At 37.1% G+C, this 16,294-nt stretch overlaps 1 protein-coding gene across 4 annotated transcripts in view; it reads left to right on the top strand.

The window, feature by feature from the left end:
• Positions 1–16,294, top strand: part of KDM4C (lysine demethylase 4C) — a 358,852-nt gene that overhangs the window by 33,126 nt on the left and 309,432 nt on the right. For all 4 annotated transcript variants that reach the window (XM_045563844.1, XM_045563846.1, XM_045563845.1 and 1 more), the window contains exons 2-4: positions 2,017–2,177; positions 9,873–10,048; positions 14,774–14,888. In XM_045563844.1, coding sequence (XP_045419800.1) covers positions 2,034–2,177; positions 9,873–10,048; positions 14,774–14,888 — 435 coding nt within the window. In that variant the 5' untranslated portion in view covers positions 2,017–2,033. The remainder of the gene's footprint in view (positions 1–2,016; positions 2,178–9,872; positions 10,049–14,773; positions 14,889–16,294) is intronic.

Here is a 16,294-nt window from a genome sequence, read left to right as displayed (position 1 = left end):
TGTGGGCTTCCCTTTTCTCACTGCTCAGATTTTTCTATTCTAATATTCTTTGCCAGTCATGCAAATGAATCTGTTTTCTAAGTAACTTTACTGTGTTTGGGACCAATTCTTTCCTCTTCCTGAATTTGTTATCATTTTATGTAAATATGTTAGCACTTGGCACTTATTCCTTCATTCAGCTGGCAAATAATTATTGCAGCAGATATTGTGAGCCAGGCTGGGTGCCAGACTTAAAGAGATGGCGAGTCTGCCTTTCCCTGGAGGACTTGGTGGCTCAGTGGGTGGTCGGAAGTGCCAACAGTTGAGACAGGCTGTAATGAGGAATGCAAAGAGGGAGGTGGGAACACAGGAATGGTTCACCCAGGCCTCTTCCAGAGGGTTGGGAAATCTCAAGGGTGGGCAGAAGTTTGCCAGGTGAGGAGGAAGCAGGCATAGGCTGTTCTAATAACTTGTGCAAAGGCACAGAGAACTTTACTTGTGTACAGAGGCACAAGTCAGTATTATTGGAGCACAAACTACAATGCAGGCAGTGAGGTGGACGAGGCCACAATAGGCTAGGGCCAGATCCAGATGCCTGTCAGGGACCATGTGGTCACTGTATGTAGAGAGACTTCTATATTGCAGCCCATGGCCTTGGCTGCGTGCTCCTGTGCACGTGTGAAGGGAGGCGGGAAAGGAGGTAGCCTGGAAGCTTTTTTTTCTTTGCGTGCCCCCTTCCTGAGGCAGGGAGAATCCAGAATATTTTCTGCCATGTATTAATACATCTCTGTGCAGATTATTTTCTCCTTTGGATTATAAACTCCTAAAGGGTGGTGGGGTTTAATTTTTATGTTCCTCATTGTCCCTCACATCATGGAATAGATACTAATTTAAGCTTTCTTTAACGTAATGATGACCATGTTGCTATCTGTAGCCCTGCTCTGTTTTCACCTCTAGTTAACTCATAACATGTTTTCTCCTTTTATCCACCCCATCCCCCCTTCCCAATTTTCTTTCTGTCAGGCAAATTAAATTTATTGAAAAAAAAAAGGAAAAAGAAATTTGTTCTGAGAGTATTTGTTGTCTGAGCTGTCAGATGCCAGGTCCTAATGACCCTGGAGGTGGGCAGAGGCAGTCTCTCCAGCGCTGCTGCTTCACCTTCGCGTGCCCTGTGCCCGTCAGTTCCTGGGTGCTCAGTACGTGTTTGTTGAAGGAATCATCCTGTCGATTGACAGAAAGATTAAGTCCAAGTTTTCATAGCAAAACCTACCGCCAACTTTTCTTCCTTAATCTCTTGTAATCTTTGCTTTCTAAGCTCCAGACACATTAAACTTCTTCCATTCCTGCAATATTTCCAAATATTTCCACTGTGGAATGTTCTTTCTCTCATCCGGCCAACTCCTGTACCTTCTTATAACTCTTAACTCCGCCCCTTTCTGGGGAAGTGATTTCTGATTAACCCAGGTGGAATTAGTTTTTCCTTCCTGTGTATATTTTTGTAGTGAAGTTTGTTCAGCCTCTAGGGAGTGAGCTTGGAAGGTGAAGACAAATCTTACCCCTCTCTGTGTTTCTAGTACTTTAGTCTGATGCCTGACTATTTTGCTGAATGAATCATTTGCAAATTATTATAGGAAAGTGTGTTATGACAATCTGTAAATTCCGTTCTGGGGATGTTGAACCTAGTCTAGGCCTTTATAGAGGTGCACGTGTGTGTCTTTTCAGAAGTGGTACACAGGAGCAGCATCTTGTAAACTTCCAAAGGTAGAAAACTCGTTTTTACTTGGGAGAATTCTGAGGAGGCTGGAGTACGGTCAGGATAGGGATTCAATGCCAGGAATAGGAACTTGGCAGGAGGAGCGGTTAGAGGCCCTTCTTTTTTTTGGGAGTCCAGAGAGAGGTGAGGGAGTTTCCCTAGGAGTGGGAAGTCACTAGAGAGAAGAGTTCCTGCTGGGGAACTTCCATGCCATTTGGGAGAAGTGACCGCTGACCCTAAGCACAGAATAATTCAGTATGATGAACATATTGTCTTCATTGCAGAGACTGCCCTCGCTGTCATGGAGGTGGCCGAGGCGGAGAGTCCTCTGAACCCCAGCTGTAAGATAATGACCTTCAGACCCACCATGGAGGAGTTCCGGGAGTTCAACAAATACCTTGCATACATGGAGTCTAAAGGAGCCCATCGAGCAGGACTTGCAAAGGTGATTATCCTCAGATCCTTTAAATAAAAAACGATCACTTGGCATTTAAATCATGCTCTTAGTTGTCATGATGTGAGATACTGGTTTTTCCGAAGGAAGATATTTGCAAAATCTTTGCTTTTGTTAATACATGTGGAACATTTGATTTTTCCAAAGAATAATTATTTTTCTTCTAACTATACTAGTTTGTGTTCTGGGCTGTGGGCCAAGTGAGCAGTGGGCAAGCTAGCAAGCAAGTGTATTTACAGTGTATTTCATCTGTATTTACAGCCACTCTCCATTGCTTGCATCGCAGTATAAGCTCCACCTCCTGTCAGATCAGTGGTGGCATTAGATTCTCATAGAAGTGTGAACCCTACAGTAAACTGTGCATGTGAGGGATCTAGGTTGTGCACTCCTTATGAGAATCTAATACCTGCTGATCTGAGGTGGAGCTGAGGTAGTGATGCTAGTGGGAAGTGGGTGAAAACACAGATTATCATTACCAGAGAGGTTTTACTGCACAATAAACGTAATGAGCTTGAATCATCCTGAAACTATCCACATCCCCATGGAAAAATTGTCTTCTATGAAACCGGTCCCTGGTGCCAAAAAGGTTGGAGAGCAATGTTCTAAGGGTATTTTTTTCTTCCCTAAAGCAAGGGTGGCTCATAGAAGCCCAAGAGATCCATGTATGGGTTATAGAGGTGTGAGAGTATTCTAGTTTTCATTAGTTTCTCATAGAGGATAGTTATTAACCTGAAGCTTGATAACTATTCCCCTTCCTCTCTTCTTTCCTCCTCTTTTCCTTTTATGTTTTTCTTTTCCTTGTTTTTCATTTTTTTGATAGAACAGGTTTATTGAGGTGTAATTTACATACCATACAATACACTCATTTAACATTTGCAATTCAGTGGTTTTTAGTAGATTCACAGAGTTGTGCAACCATCACCTCTTTTGAATTCCAAAGCATTTTCATCACCTCAGAAAGAAAACTGCATGCATTAAGCAGTCATTCCCCATTCCCTGCTGTTCCCCCAGCCCTAGGCAACCACAGTTCTACTTTTTCTCTCTCTAGATTTGCCTCTTCTGTTTTCTTTTTAGTTATTTGTTCACCAAATGTGGAGAGTGTCTACTGTGTGCCAGGCACTATGCCAGGTGATTGGGGGACAGAACAGATGAAGTTCCTGCCCTTATGGTGCTTATATTCCAGTGGTAACACTTTAGGGTGATGATAAGGACATTTATGCAGAGTCCTAAAGAATGAAAAGAAACCCCCCTTTTCAAGATGTGGGAACAGAAAGAATAGTAAGTCCAGAGGAATGGAGGCTGACCTGGACTTCGTGTGTGGGAGGCAGAGGAGGTGGTCAGTGGAGTTGGGGTTAGTGAGGAGAGGGAAGAGGGTTGGAAGTTAAGATGAAGAGTGGGCCAGATGGTATTGGGCTTGTCTGGCCGTACATAGTAAGGCATTGGGCATTTTATTCTCAGTGTAGTGGGAGAGGAAGACCTGGTAGTTGGTGGCTATTTATTTCTTTTTCTATTTTTGTGACATTATTTTGAAAAGATCCCACTGGCTTCTATGTGAAGAATAAATTTGATGTTGGGGGCAGAAGGTAAATAGGGTGTCTTGACACAGGGGTAGTTGTGTGTATCTGGTGAGGAGCTGATGGTGGCCCAGACCAGCGAAGGTGGGAGTAGTCGCCTTTGGTTTAGATGTGTTTGAAAATACTCATCTTTTCTTATTTTTATGGGTGTCAGATAATATTCTCAAAAAAAATTATGCTGGTTACTTAAGAACTGTGGGTTTAAATGATATCCTCAGGGTTATAGGGGTGGCCAGTAAAATGCTGAGGACTGCATTGCACATTTGGACGCATAGATCCAAAGTTAGAGCTTTGAAAGAAAGATTGTCTCTATAATTCATCCTCTGGCCTGCAACCTGAGATGGTTTGTGTGTCCCTTCTATAATGGAAATCTGTTATAATTTAAAAATTTCCCTTGGAAGAGTATATTTTATTGCACTTATTTCAATTTATAATTGTTCTAAATGTTAAATTTATAATCTGGGTTTCTGTTGACTTGTCAATATCACAACATAAATCCCTGAGTCCTGACAGAGCGTGCTGCCAGGCTGAACCACTTAATTGTGCCTGTGTTAGAGGGTTTTCCTTGACGTTCCCATCTCTGCTGTGAAGGTCATATAGCATAGAGAGCAGACTGTAGTTCAGGAGAGAACCTAGAATCACAGGGACTCATGTTCAAGTTCTCCTGCAAATGGACCTGGTGCTACTTGTAACTCAGTTCTTTACTGTCTCTGGCATGTTTCTTGAGGCCTGTAATTTTGTTATATATCCTGTTAAGGTTCAAGTCCTTTCTAGAAAAGTTTTAAAAGTTGGAGATACCGAGTTAATTAGGAGTGGGTGAGAGATAAGAAAAAGGAAGATAAAGAGAAAACACAGAGAATGTAAAAGCTTTTTTTTTTTTTTTTTTTTTTTGAGACAGAGTGTCACTTTGTTGCCCTGGCTAGAGTGAGTGCCGTGGCGTCAGCCTAGCTCACAGCAACCTCAAACTCCTGGGCTTAAGCAATGCTACTGCCTCAGCCTCCCGAGTAGCTGGGACTACAGGCATGCGCCACCATGCCCAGCTAATTTTTTCTATATTTTGGTTGTCCATATAATTTCTTTCTTTTAGTAGAGACGAGGTCTCGATCTTGTTCAGGCTGGTCTCGAACTCCTGACCTCGAGCGATCCACTCGCCTCGGCCTCCCAGAGTGCTAGGATTACAGGTGTGAGCCACCACTCCCGGCCGAGAATGTAAAAGTTTTTAATGGATTTTTCAGATGAGCTATCTTAGTTTAAATTCTATATTGGGTTAGCTCTTTAAAAATCTCAATTTTGTAATCTCAACACCTACAGACTGTTATTGGGGAGAAAAAACATTCTTTAGTTGAAGATAACGTATTATTTCAGAATCATTTAACAGAGATAATTTTGGTCATGAACTTGTAATGGGCTAGCAAAGATTTGGGCTTTATGTGAGCAGAAGTTGGGGATGACTGTGCGTTGTCTTCTCTGGGTTCTGAATGCAGTCCTTTGTCCTGTTTTCTCCCTGCTTTGTTTCTTGAAAACATATACCATAGTTTTCTATGTTCCACTGAGATTAGTTGAATGTCCTATGGTAGGGTGGCACGTTTAGTAACTTTAGAGGAGGGAGCTGCAGGTGCCCTCACAAGGGAGCCGCACATACATAGAGTACACCTGTGCTGCTGCCGGGATTCTGTAACAGAATAAAGGTAATGAGAATTACAATTACAAAACACACCTGAGTCCAGATTCTCCCTTTTTTTCTCCCTCTCCCTCCCCCTCCATTTTTTTTTAAGTGAGACTCATTGAGAAAGTTGGAGACATTCATTTATTTAATCCTATGACAATTTCCTGTTATTCCTAGGAATACAGTGAACTGTTTGTTTCTAATAATTTTTGTCATTTATGTCAAGTCACAAAAGCTCAGTTTTATCTATTGTCCCTTTTGTTCTGAAAGTTGTAGTAAGGTAGTTGGTTTGCTTTTGGGAACACCCTGGGAAACAGGGCTTCCCAAGAGGTTCTTTGTTAATGCACTATTGACAACATTTAATGAATTGGCCTTAATTTATAATTTGAGGAAATTGGTTGAGTAGTTCTAATAGTAGTGACTTTGGCCTGTGATTATAGTCTGTCTTGCATTTTCTCTTCTCAATATTTTTTAGATTTATATTTTAGATTTAACTTTTATTTCTAGAGTGAGAGGTTTGACACTCGCTCTGTTTATAAAGTTGTTGGTCAAGTTGGGAAAGAGAAAAGAGTGACAGTCTCTTTAAATGTAAAAGTCATATTGTTTTTGTGGAAGGAGATAATGATGTACCTTTTTTATGTAGAAAATGGGTGAAGCTTGTCCCCAGCAGCAGTGTGGACATGGATTGTCCTGAGCCGTGGCTATGGAGATTAGGTAGTTTCATGAACAGCCCAGAGAATGCAGAGATGTATCTTTGCCCACAGGTGAAGAAAGACTGTTCTTCCTTTGTGTGCTCCTCCCTCAGTAGGTAGATGGTAATAATAGCAATTTATTACAAGGTACATAGTGAAAATACAGAGTTTTAGCTGGAATTTTTCCATAGGGAGTAGGGGCCAGGCTGGGTTTGGGGGAATGGTGATGTAAAATACATATTCTGTTTTGACATTATGAGGAAGGTAAATTTTAGGAGGAATGGCTTTCTTTCATTTAGATTCATTAAATATAAAGGCTTAACTTTTACATTTAACATTTACATTTTGAAGACCTAAGTATGTTGTGCTTTCCTATGTAAGAAATCTCCTGTTTTAACATTTAAAATTATGGTTCAAAAACAAAATTTTTGTTATAGACCTGAACTTATGAATTTTGAAAATGTTTTTTGAACATATTTACAAAGTAGACACAAGGTGGTGATATTTAGATTTTTGAAAATTTATTGTATGCCTTGCTTCTCTATCTTTAGAAATTGCTGTAAAACTATTTTTAATGGGTAATTGCCTTGTTTTTTACAAGACAGGAAAACATATTTAACTCTAAACATAATGTTTTTGTCTAATCTAAACATAATATGAGGCTCTGTCTCAAAAAAATAAAATAAACATAATATTAGTTTTGATTATGGATATATTTATCTCAAAAGAGGAGCCTGAATAAATGTTTTATTTTTTTGAATTACCCACACTTATTTCTGATGAAAAAAGTTAATTTTTATAACACTCTTTTTTTTTTTTTTGAGATAGAGTCTCACTCTGTTGCCCAGGCTAGAGTGCCATGGCGTCAGCCTAGCTCACAGCAACCTCAGACTCCTGGGCTCCAGCAATCCTCCTGCCTCAGCCTCTTGAGAAGGTGGGACTACAGGCATGTGCCACCATGCCTGGATAATTTTTTTCTATATATATTTTTAGTTGCCCATATAATTTCTTTCTATTTTTAGTAGAGGCGGGGGTCTTGGCTCTTGGCTCAGGCTGGTCTCGAACACCTAAGCTCAAACAATCCACCCGCCTCGGCCTCCCAGAGTGCTAGGATTACAGGCATGAGCCACCGCGCCAGGCCTTATAACACTCTTAAATATAACCCCTTTCCCATTCAGTATCTTCATAAGAGAATGTATTAATAGTATGGTTATCCATATTCATCTAGTATGATTGTACATGTTCTTTTAAAATATTAAATGTCTATTTCAGTAACATACACTATGAATATATATATGTAGATACACAAACTCCTTTAATACTTTTGTACACATATTCTAAGTGCATATTTGCACAGAGGTCTCTACATTCGTTTTAAACTAACATACCTTGGAGAATAATATATAGTATCCCCATATTGCTGATGAAAATTAATATAAAATTGATAGCTCACTTTCAGTTTTTTTTTTTGAGCTAACAACTTTGTCACTTATTAGCTATATAATATTGACCAAGTTGCTTGTCTCCTGACCCCAAGTTTCCTTATCTGATGAAGCTCGACTCAAGTCTTTCACAGTTGCAGGTGTAATACATTGTAGATCTAAACTGTGAAAGCCAAAATCTTAACACTCTTAGAATACAAAATAGAATATTTTCATGTCCTAGAGTAGGGAAATATTTATTTTTTTAAATTGAAGATTACAGCAGTACCTATAAAGGCAGCAATGGATAAATTGGATTACATTAAAATTAAAAATTTATGTTTATCAAAAGATACTTTTAAGAAGTTTGTAGGACAAGTTACAGGATAGGGCAGGACAAGGTATTAGCATGCTTTTGTGTTGACTCACTTGCATTCTCTCTCTCTCTCCCTGTATATCTATATATACACACATATCTGAGAATATTCAGAATGTATAAAAGGCCCTGTACATTAATAAGAAAAACACTAACAATGCAGTAGTAAAATGGTCAAGAGACTGAATAAGCACTTCACAAAGGAAAATATCAGTAGGATCAGTGAACATAGGAACAGATTTTGTTAGTTACAGAGAAAATACAAATAAAACCCACACTTGGATACCATCATACACCAACCAGGAAGACTAAAACTTAAATGATGGACAGTATCAAATGATGAGGAAGATGTGAAAGAATAGGAACTCTAATATGTTGCTGGTGGGAGTGTGAACTAGTACAACCACTTTGGCAAAAGCTGGCTGTATCTATTACATTTGAACCGAGGATAATCTGTGTCCCAGTAATTTCACTGTTAGAGATATCTGTGTATGTGTGTATCTTGTAGAGACCTCTGTGCGGATATGCACTTAGAATGTGTGTGCAAAAATATTAATAGCATTATTTTCAATAGCCAATAACTACAAAAAAACCAAGTGAGCATCAATGGTAACCAATTTATGAATAGGTAAATATTTACATGAGGGAAAGTCAGTGAACTTCAGGTATGTAGGCCATCATATTTCAATCTCATAAAAATATTGAGTGAAATATGGAAGATAAACCATAAAGCATATATACTGTGTGATTATATTTTTAGGTATGCATACCCAAGCATGAAACTAAAGCTCAGTATGGAAAGGATTGCCATAAACACCGTGATAATGGTTACCTCTTGAGCAAGAGGAGGATGTGTTTGGAAAGGGCACTTGGAGGCCTCTGGGGTACCAGCAATATCCTGTTTCTTAGACCTGGACATTGTATACTTTGATGTTTGCTCTATAATAATTCATCGAGCTGCATGTTTGCGATTTTGCATTTTCTCTATGTGCTACATTTTTCTATACACAAATTTTAGGTTGTCCTGAAAAAATTAAAACAACTTCTAAAGGTAGAAAAGTTCCAGCTATAAATCATGACTTACTTCATGACTTTGTATTTTCTAATTTTTAATCTTCTCAGTATGTGTTTTGGTCTTAACGTTTCTGGAGTTTTTCACTGTTAGTGATTGTCTAAATACCGTGGGAAAATGGTGGTGTGCTGAGCCACCTCATACTGGCATGTGAGAGTTGAGGGTGCACATCTCTTCCCAGCTCCATGTTCATTGATGTTCATTGGTAGGTTCAAACTGGCCACGGTGGGAATAGTTACACCAAGGAAATAGGCAAAAGTTACGAATCCAGGTTTCCCCCACCTTCCCAGAATGCTAGTTGTTAAACATTTACTAGCACACCACTGTGTTATTTGCCATATTGAGTGAGAGGTCTATAAAGAAAATAGTATTGACTAAATAAATATTTACTTATTTTTCTCAAAATAATATAAACAGCACATAGATGTTTAGATAAAATTAAATAAAGATGAACTTCTTTGGGAAAGAAGTGATTTATGTAAACATAATTTCATCTTCTGTTGAGAGGTGGTTAACATAATGGCTCAGTGTGAATTAAGATATTATGCCATTTCAGTTTGAATTTCAGCTCAAGTACTTTTTAGCCATTTGAACCCAGCAAGTTATTTTACTTCTGTGTCTTTTAATTTTATGTATGAACTAGAGATGGTAATCGTACTAACTCAATAACGAGTTATTACAAGTACAGTGTTTTGTATAGTGAGTACTCAATAAATTTTGCTGTTAAAAATCATATTTCCTTATTGTGAATCTTCGTAATTTTTTTTTTACTCCTTTGTTATAGAGATGCTGAAAAATTCTTCAGTTGTATTCTGTTGGAATATAAAAGCTAAATTCCTTGGAATATTTTCAAGAAAATATTTTATTTTGTTGTTTTATTTTTAGGTGATTCCTCCTAAGGAGTGGAAGCCAAGACAGTGCTATGATGACATTGACAATTTGCTTATTCCAGCACCGATTCAGCAGATGGTCACAGGGCAGTCCGGACTGTTCACACAGTACAACATCCAGAAAAAAGCCATGACCGTGAAGGAGTTCAGGCAGCTGGCCAATAGTGGCAAGTGAGTAGATTCAGTTGGCTATGTTTATTTCAGAGATATATGTAAATATGGTAAGAAACAAAGTAGACAGAGTAGTTTATCATAAAAAGAAGGAGTCTGTCTCTTATATAATCTCTGTCAGTCCTCATTTAACTGTTCCTTTTCTTCAGGTGGTTGCCTTCTAACATTTAGTTGACTGTTAAGGAAATTGTTCCTCATTTTATTATATCATTCATAATAGCTTTAAATGGAACTTTCTGTCTTTTAGTTACTTTGAGTTTTTAAAAAATTAAATTTTTTTTTTTTTTTTAATGAGATGGGATCCTGTTCTGTCACCTAGGCTGGAGTGCAGTGATGTGCAATCATAGTTCATTGCAGATTCGAACTCCTGGACTCAAGCGATCCTCCTGCCTTAGCCTCCCAAGTAGCTGGGAACCACAGGTTCATGCCACCATGCCTGGCTAATTTTTTTATTTTTTGTAGAGACTGCTGTGGTTCCCCAGGCTGGTCTCGAACTCCTGGCCTCAAGCCATCCTCCTGCCTCAGCCTTGCGAAGTGCTGGGATTACAGGCATGAGCCACTGCGCCCAGCTGCTATGAGTTTTTATTTCTACACATTTCATCTTTGTTAGGATATATTTTTAAATTGTATGACAATGTTTAAGCTTTATATGTACATATTTTTATGTATATATGTATGTGCATTGGAAGATTAGTAATTTTAAAAGAAAACCTTGAACGAAATGAAAGGCCACTGTTATTGCATTAGTTCTCTATTGCTGTGTAACAAAGTGTCCCAAATTTTAGTTGCTTAAACCAATCCATAATTTCTGAAGGTCAAGAATCTGGGAGTGGCTTAGCTGGGGATTCTGGCTAAGGGTCTCCCATGAAGTTGCAGTAAAGATGTTGGCTGGGGCTGCAGTCATCCAAACATTTGACTGTGACTGGAAGATTCTCTTCCAAGAGTGTGCCCCCTTACGTGACTGGTGGCCGGAGCACTCAGTTCCTTTTATGGCAGCTGGCCTCTCCCAAAGCAGGTAATCCAAGAGAGACTTAGCAAGATGAAAGCCACAATGTCTTTTCATGACCTGTTTCAGAAGTGACACACTGTCTCTTCTGCCATATTCTATTTGTTACAAGCCAGTTGTTAAGTGTTGCCTATACTCAAGGGAGTAGAATGCAGCTTTACTTGAAGGGAGGAGTGTCAAAAGACTGGATATACTTAAAAATTATTCCAATTATGATTGTTGTTAAAGTATATATGTATTTTTAAAAGTTTCTAATAAGGTGTAGTTGAGGTCCTAAATTAAAACACAAATCTAATAACAACAACAAAAAAAAAAACAAAAAAAACCCAAAACCAAATCCAAAAGACTAACCAAAAAACATAGTTGTTCAGATTCCTTGGGTTGGTGTAAATGAGGTTAACACTTTGGATAAATTTAGCTACCCTTTTTTTTGTAAAAAAATTATATTTGACATGGTAAATGCATGATGGTACTTGAAGAATCTTCTGTGTGTTAAGTTCCTACTTGTGGAGCATTCTGGCTGTTCCAAAGAAATTGATAATTTTATATTTAATTTAATTTGAATCCCTTCTTTTGAATTTTTTGCATAGGCATTAGTAGAGCCTCATTTTTTTAGATCTCATTAATTGAAAATGTGAAACTTTCATCATAGATTGTGCTGATTTTCTTTCAGACTCTTCCAGAATTCTGAATATTCAAAATATTGATAAGAATTGAGCCTTGAAATCCTTTGTTCTCTTGTCATAGAGAAACTTTGATCATCATCTCTAGCCCATTGGATGTTTGTAGCATGATATTAATTTTCTATTTCAAGAGAATTATATTACTAGGCACTACTTTTATTCATATCTCTTCAGTTTTTACACTGGTTGCTTGTTTGTATATTTACTCTTCCCGAAGAAAGTCATTTAGGTGACATTGTCTATTTTGTGTACCACTGTATACACAGTTCCTGGTATAGGATCTGGGATGTCGTAGGTGCTTTTTCAATATGTCGATTGAATGAATGGTGTCACAAAAGATAAAATATACTTGAAATGGTGTAAATTATTAGGCAGATTGTAAAGATTTACTTATTAACAAAAGGTACATTTCTTGATATTCTGGAATTCAAAGATATTTTAAAAAAATAGTTGGCTCTCTTTTTTAAATTGTGAAATATCACCATTGTGAGAAATTAAAAGACTATTCTAGGTTAAATTTTATTTCTTTTAAAGTTAACTTATCTTTTGATTCACATTAATTTCATTGCAATTGTTATAATGGTAAAATGCCTTTGAAATTCATCTTATATTTTCTCTACCAGTTTCACGTGGAAATTTATTTCAAATGCCAATAGAAATGTGTTTCCAAGCCTGAAGCCAGTGCTCTTGCTTGTCCTTATAGAGCTGTGCTAGGATCACATGGTTTTCTTCATAATGGTTGTGGAGTGGTCATGAGATGGACCAATTTTTATGGGAGTCAGGAAGCGTGCTGGCAGTCTTTCCATTCCTCTATTTTCCTTTGCTACATGCCCTTGGATAGGTACACAGTACATAAGTTGCTTGGTTTAAATGGTAAAGACAGACATGCCTGTTTATTTGATAACGCATCTTAGTCCAAAGAAAATCTAGAAACTTCCAACATAGCTCTAATGTAATAATGTATAGAGGTGAATTTGCGTTGCTCGCATTACTGATCTGTACTTTCTTCCAGGCTTGGGGGTAAGTGCTTTCTATAATTATGTGATGGAGTCCTAGCAATAGCTCAGCTGTTATTATCTCTATTTTATAGAGGAATAACTGAGTTCCAGAGAAATTCAGCCCCCTGTCCGAGATTATGTAATTTATAAGTAGAAGCATGCATTGATACCCAGGCAGCATGGTCCTGAAGCCCACCTCTTAACAAATGTGCTATAAAGGAAGGTATGATTGAATCAGTGTTGAATGAATTGACACAGGACTTATGGACCAGCTGTGACTGTTTGACAATCCATTAAGGAAGGAATCTGTAGTTAGGATTCATTCAAATCAGATACTAGCCAAGTGAGCTGGTCAGTTTTTTCTAGTTTCAAATCAGCATTTGTTTCAAATATTCAATGATTTTAAAATTTACTCTCAATGGACAATATCAAACTTTAACTTTCCCTTTAAGAATTTTGGGTTTTTAACAATTGATCCTCACTGGGTGTATGGTGATAGATTCTCCATATATAGTGTAAGGCAGTTAAGAGCTTCAATTTCTAAAATCCAAGATGTTTCTTTAGATGTCCTAATAAACAGCATTTCTGCTACCTTCTTCTTCTCTCCTTTCTGTTCTTCCTTCTGTTCTGTGCTCTATGGAGTAGGGATGTGCATCTGTCTTAATCACCTGACTTTGACCTCTCTGGTTAGCTTGTTTAGCTTGTGTCTGGAATTCCTGTTACTACTGGAACCTACCAATAGAAGTGGTGGAATATGTCAAGTTAGTGGTGCTTTCATGCTCATCCTTTTGTTTTTGACTGTGCTGTGAGATTCTAGTATTCTGGGTAGAACTGTTCTGCAAATTGTTCTGTGTTGCAAACATGGTTGTCAATTAAGTTGTTCGGTCTTTTTGCTTATTACATAGATAACCAGATTTGGTCTCCCAGTGTAGTGAATGTACATGTTGATAATTCTGTAATTAGTTAATCTAAAATGTCCAGTATGCTTTATAGGGACTGTTACTACTGCTAAACACCTTTTTTTCTTTGTTTCTTTTTTTTTGTTGATAATATAAGATTATTGTTCAAAATTATAATAATGCAAAGAAGTAAGTGCTTTTCTGTAATTCTTATGTGAGAGATAAACATTAATATTAATAATTTGGTGTACATTTCAGGGCTACTTAGTATACAATTACAGTTATTTATTTTTACTTAAATAGGATCATATTATACACACTGTTCTGTAACCTGCTCTATTCACTGTGGAAAGAATTTAATGTCAATACCTAGAATGAGTGACCTTATTTATGTTCTGTATTTTTAAAAATCTAATCACTAGTTGGTGGATATTGGCTTGTGTTTTCAATTAATGCTAAAGCAAACATCCTGGGCTGTCTACAATGATACATGTATCTGTGTTGTTAGAATGAATTGCTAGAGGTGATTTTTTAAGGCTTTTGATAATGTGTTGAAAATTATACGTTGGAAAGGTTTTAACAGTTAATACTTTTACTGCAGCTGTGTAAGAGGTCTCACTTTTTCCTGCCATTAATATATTAAGCATTGGCCAATTGAATAACTGCGAAGTATCTTATTTTAGTTTTACTTTCTTGTATTTTTAGTGAAATTGTCCTTTGTTTCTATAGGTGTTATGTCCTCCACATATAAATCTATAAAATTTCTTAGTATAGTATAATTGGATAAAGATTTAAAAATATTTTGAAAGCTAAAATAATGACCTTTTAACTACTTTTTTGCTTATTGTTGATACTTGTTTTCAGACGTTATGTGACATGTCATGTTGATACTTTAATGAAAGTATTTTTACTACTACTAATATAAAGTGATAATATAGAGTTATTTAGGGATCTTAAGAATATTCAGATATCTATTATAAATACATTTGTATGTTTACTTGTTAGATATGACAACATGGGTGTCTGCTGTATTTTTATTTTGTTAGAATTTTGTTTTGGAAAGTGATATAAATCAAATGGGAGGAAAAAAATCTTAAAACCCTCTTATTGGTTTGTACTTTTTTCATCTACCTTTTCAGATATTGTACTCCGAGATATTTGGATTATGAAGATTTGGAGCGCAAGTACTGGAAGAACTTAACTTTTGTGGCACCTATCTATGGTGCAGATATTAACGGGAGTATCTATGATGAGGTACATTTATATTTATAATGAGTTTTGTCATGGGCCACTGGATGTTACTCTCTTTGTTACCATTTTAGACAGTTGAGAAATAGTCGTTTGTTGGCTTTTGGGTGATCTGTAATTCCTTGTCATATAAGAGGAAATAAAGGTTCATCAGTAGGATTTCTGCTGCTGGTTTTTTCAAATTGAAGCCAGCTAATTATACAAATATCTGAGATTGTTCAACAGTGACATAGTATGCAGTTACTTGGTTGATCTCTTTTTTTTTTTTTGAGACAGAGTCTCACTTTGTTGCCTGGGCTAGAGTGCCATGGCGTCAGCCTAACTCACAGCAACCTCAAACTCCTGGGCTCAAGCGATCCTTCTGCCTCAGCCTCCCGAGTACCTGGGACTACAGGCATGTGCCACCATGCCCAGTTCATTTTTTTCTATATATATTTTTAGCTGTCCATATAATTTCTTTCTATTTTTAGTAGAGATGGGGTCTCACTCTTGCTCAGGCTGGTCTCGAACTCCTGAGCTCAAACAGTCCGCCCACCTCGGCATCCCAGAGTGCTAGGATTACAGGCGTGAGCCACTGCGACTGGCCAAGGTTGATCTTTACATTACATTAAAAAAAATTTTTTTAAGCACAAGTACATTATGAAAATGTTTGGAAAACAGGAAATATTATACATCATACCACCACCTTAAAGCAAAAGCAATATTTTAGGTGTACTCTAGTGGTTTCTCACTAACCATTTAAAAACAGTTATATTTGAACAGGCTTATATTCTCCTTTTTTCAGAGACAAATTGTGCATTTTTTTTATTTTTTAAAAACTACATGTTGTTATAGTCTTTATGTATCCGTTTTTCATGGGGACATAATCCACTGGTTGTAATTTAATTCTTTTTGCCTTTTCCTGATTTTTTTAACCATAGTTTTTTTGTTTTTTTTTTTTGCTTTTTAAAACCTTCTATCTCTTCTCCTATTTTCTTTTTTTTTTTGAAAAATTTCTTATCTAGGAAAAGGTGGAAATAATGCAGTGCACATCTGGATACCCATTCACCTAGATTCACAATACAGGTTGAGCATCCGTAATCTGAAGATCTGAAATCTGAAATCCTTCAAAATGCAAAACATTTTGAGAGTGACATGATGCTCAAAGAAAATGCTCGTTGGAGCATCTCACATTTTGGATTTTTGGAGTAGGGATGCTGAACCGCTAAGTATAATGCAAATATTCCAAAATCTGAAAAAAATCCCAATTCAAAACTCTTCTGGTCCCAAGCATTTTGGATATGGGATACTCAACGTGTAGTTAATATTTTGCCACATTTACTTTATGAATATTAGATGATATTGTGGAATTACCTTTGTCCTATTAGATATAGTGATGGCATGATGACTATATAATTTTTTTCTTATCAATT

Source organism: Lemur catta, chromosome 10 (genome assembly GCF_020740605.2).
Source record: "Lemur catta isolate mLemCat1 chromosome 10, mLemCat1.pri, whole genome shotgun sequence".
In the NCBI taxonomy this organism is placed as follows: domain Eukaryota; kingdom Metazoa; phylum Chordata; class Mammalia; order Primates; family Lemuridae; genus Lemur; species Lemur catta.
Note: the sequence above shows the minus strand (reverse complement) of the source record. Positions and strands in the feature narration are given on the sequence as shown.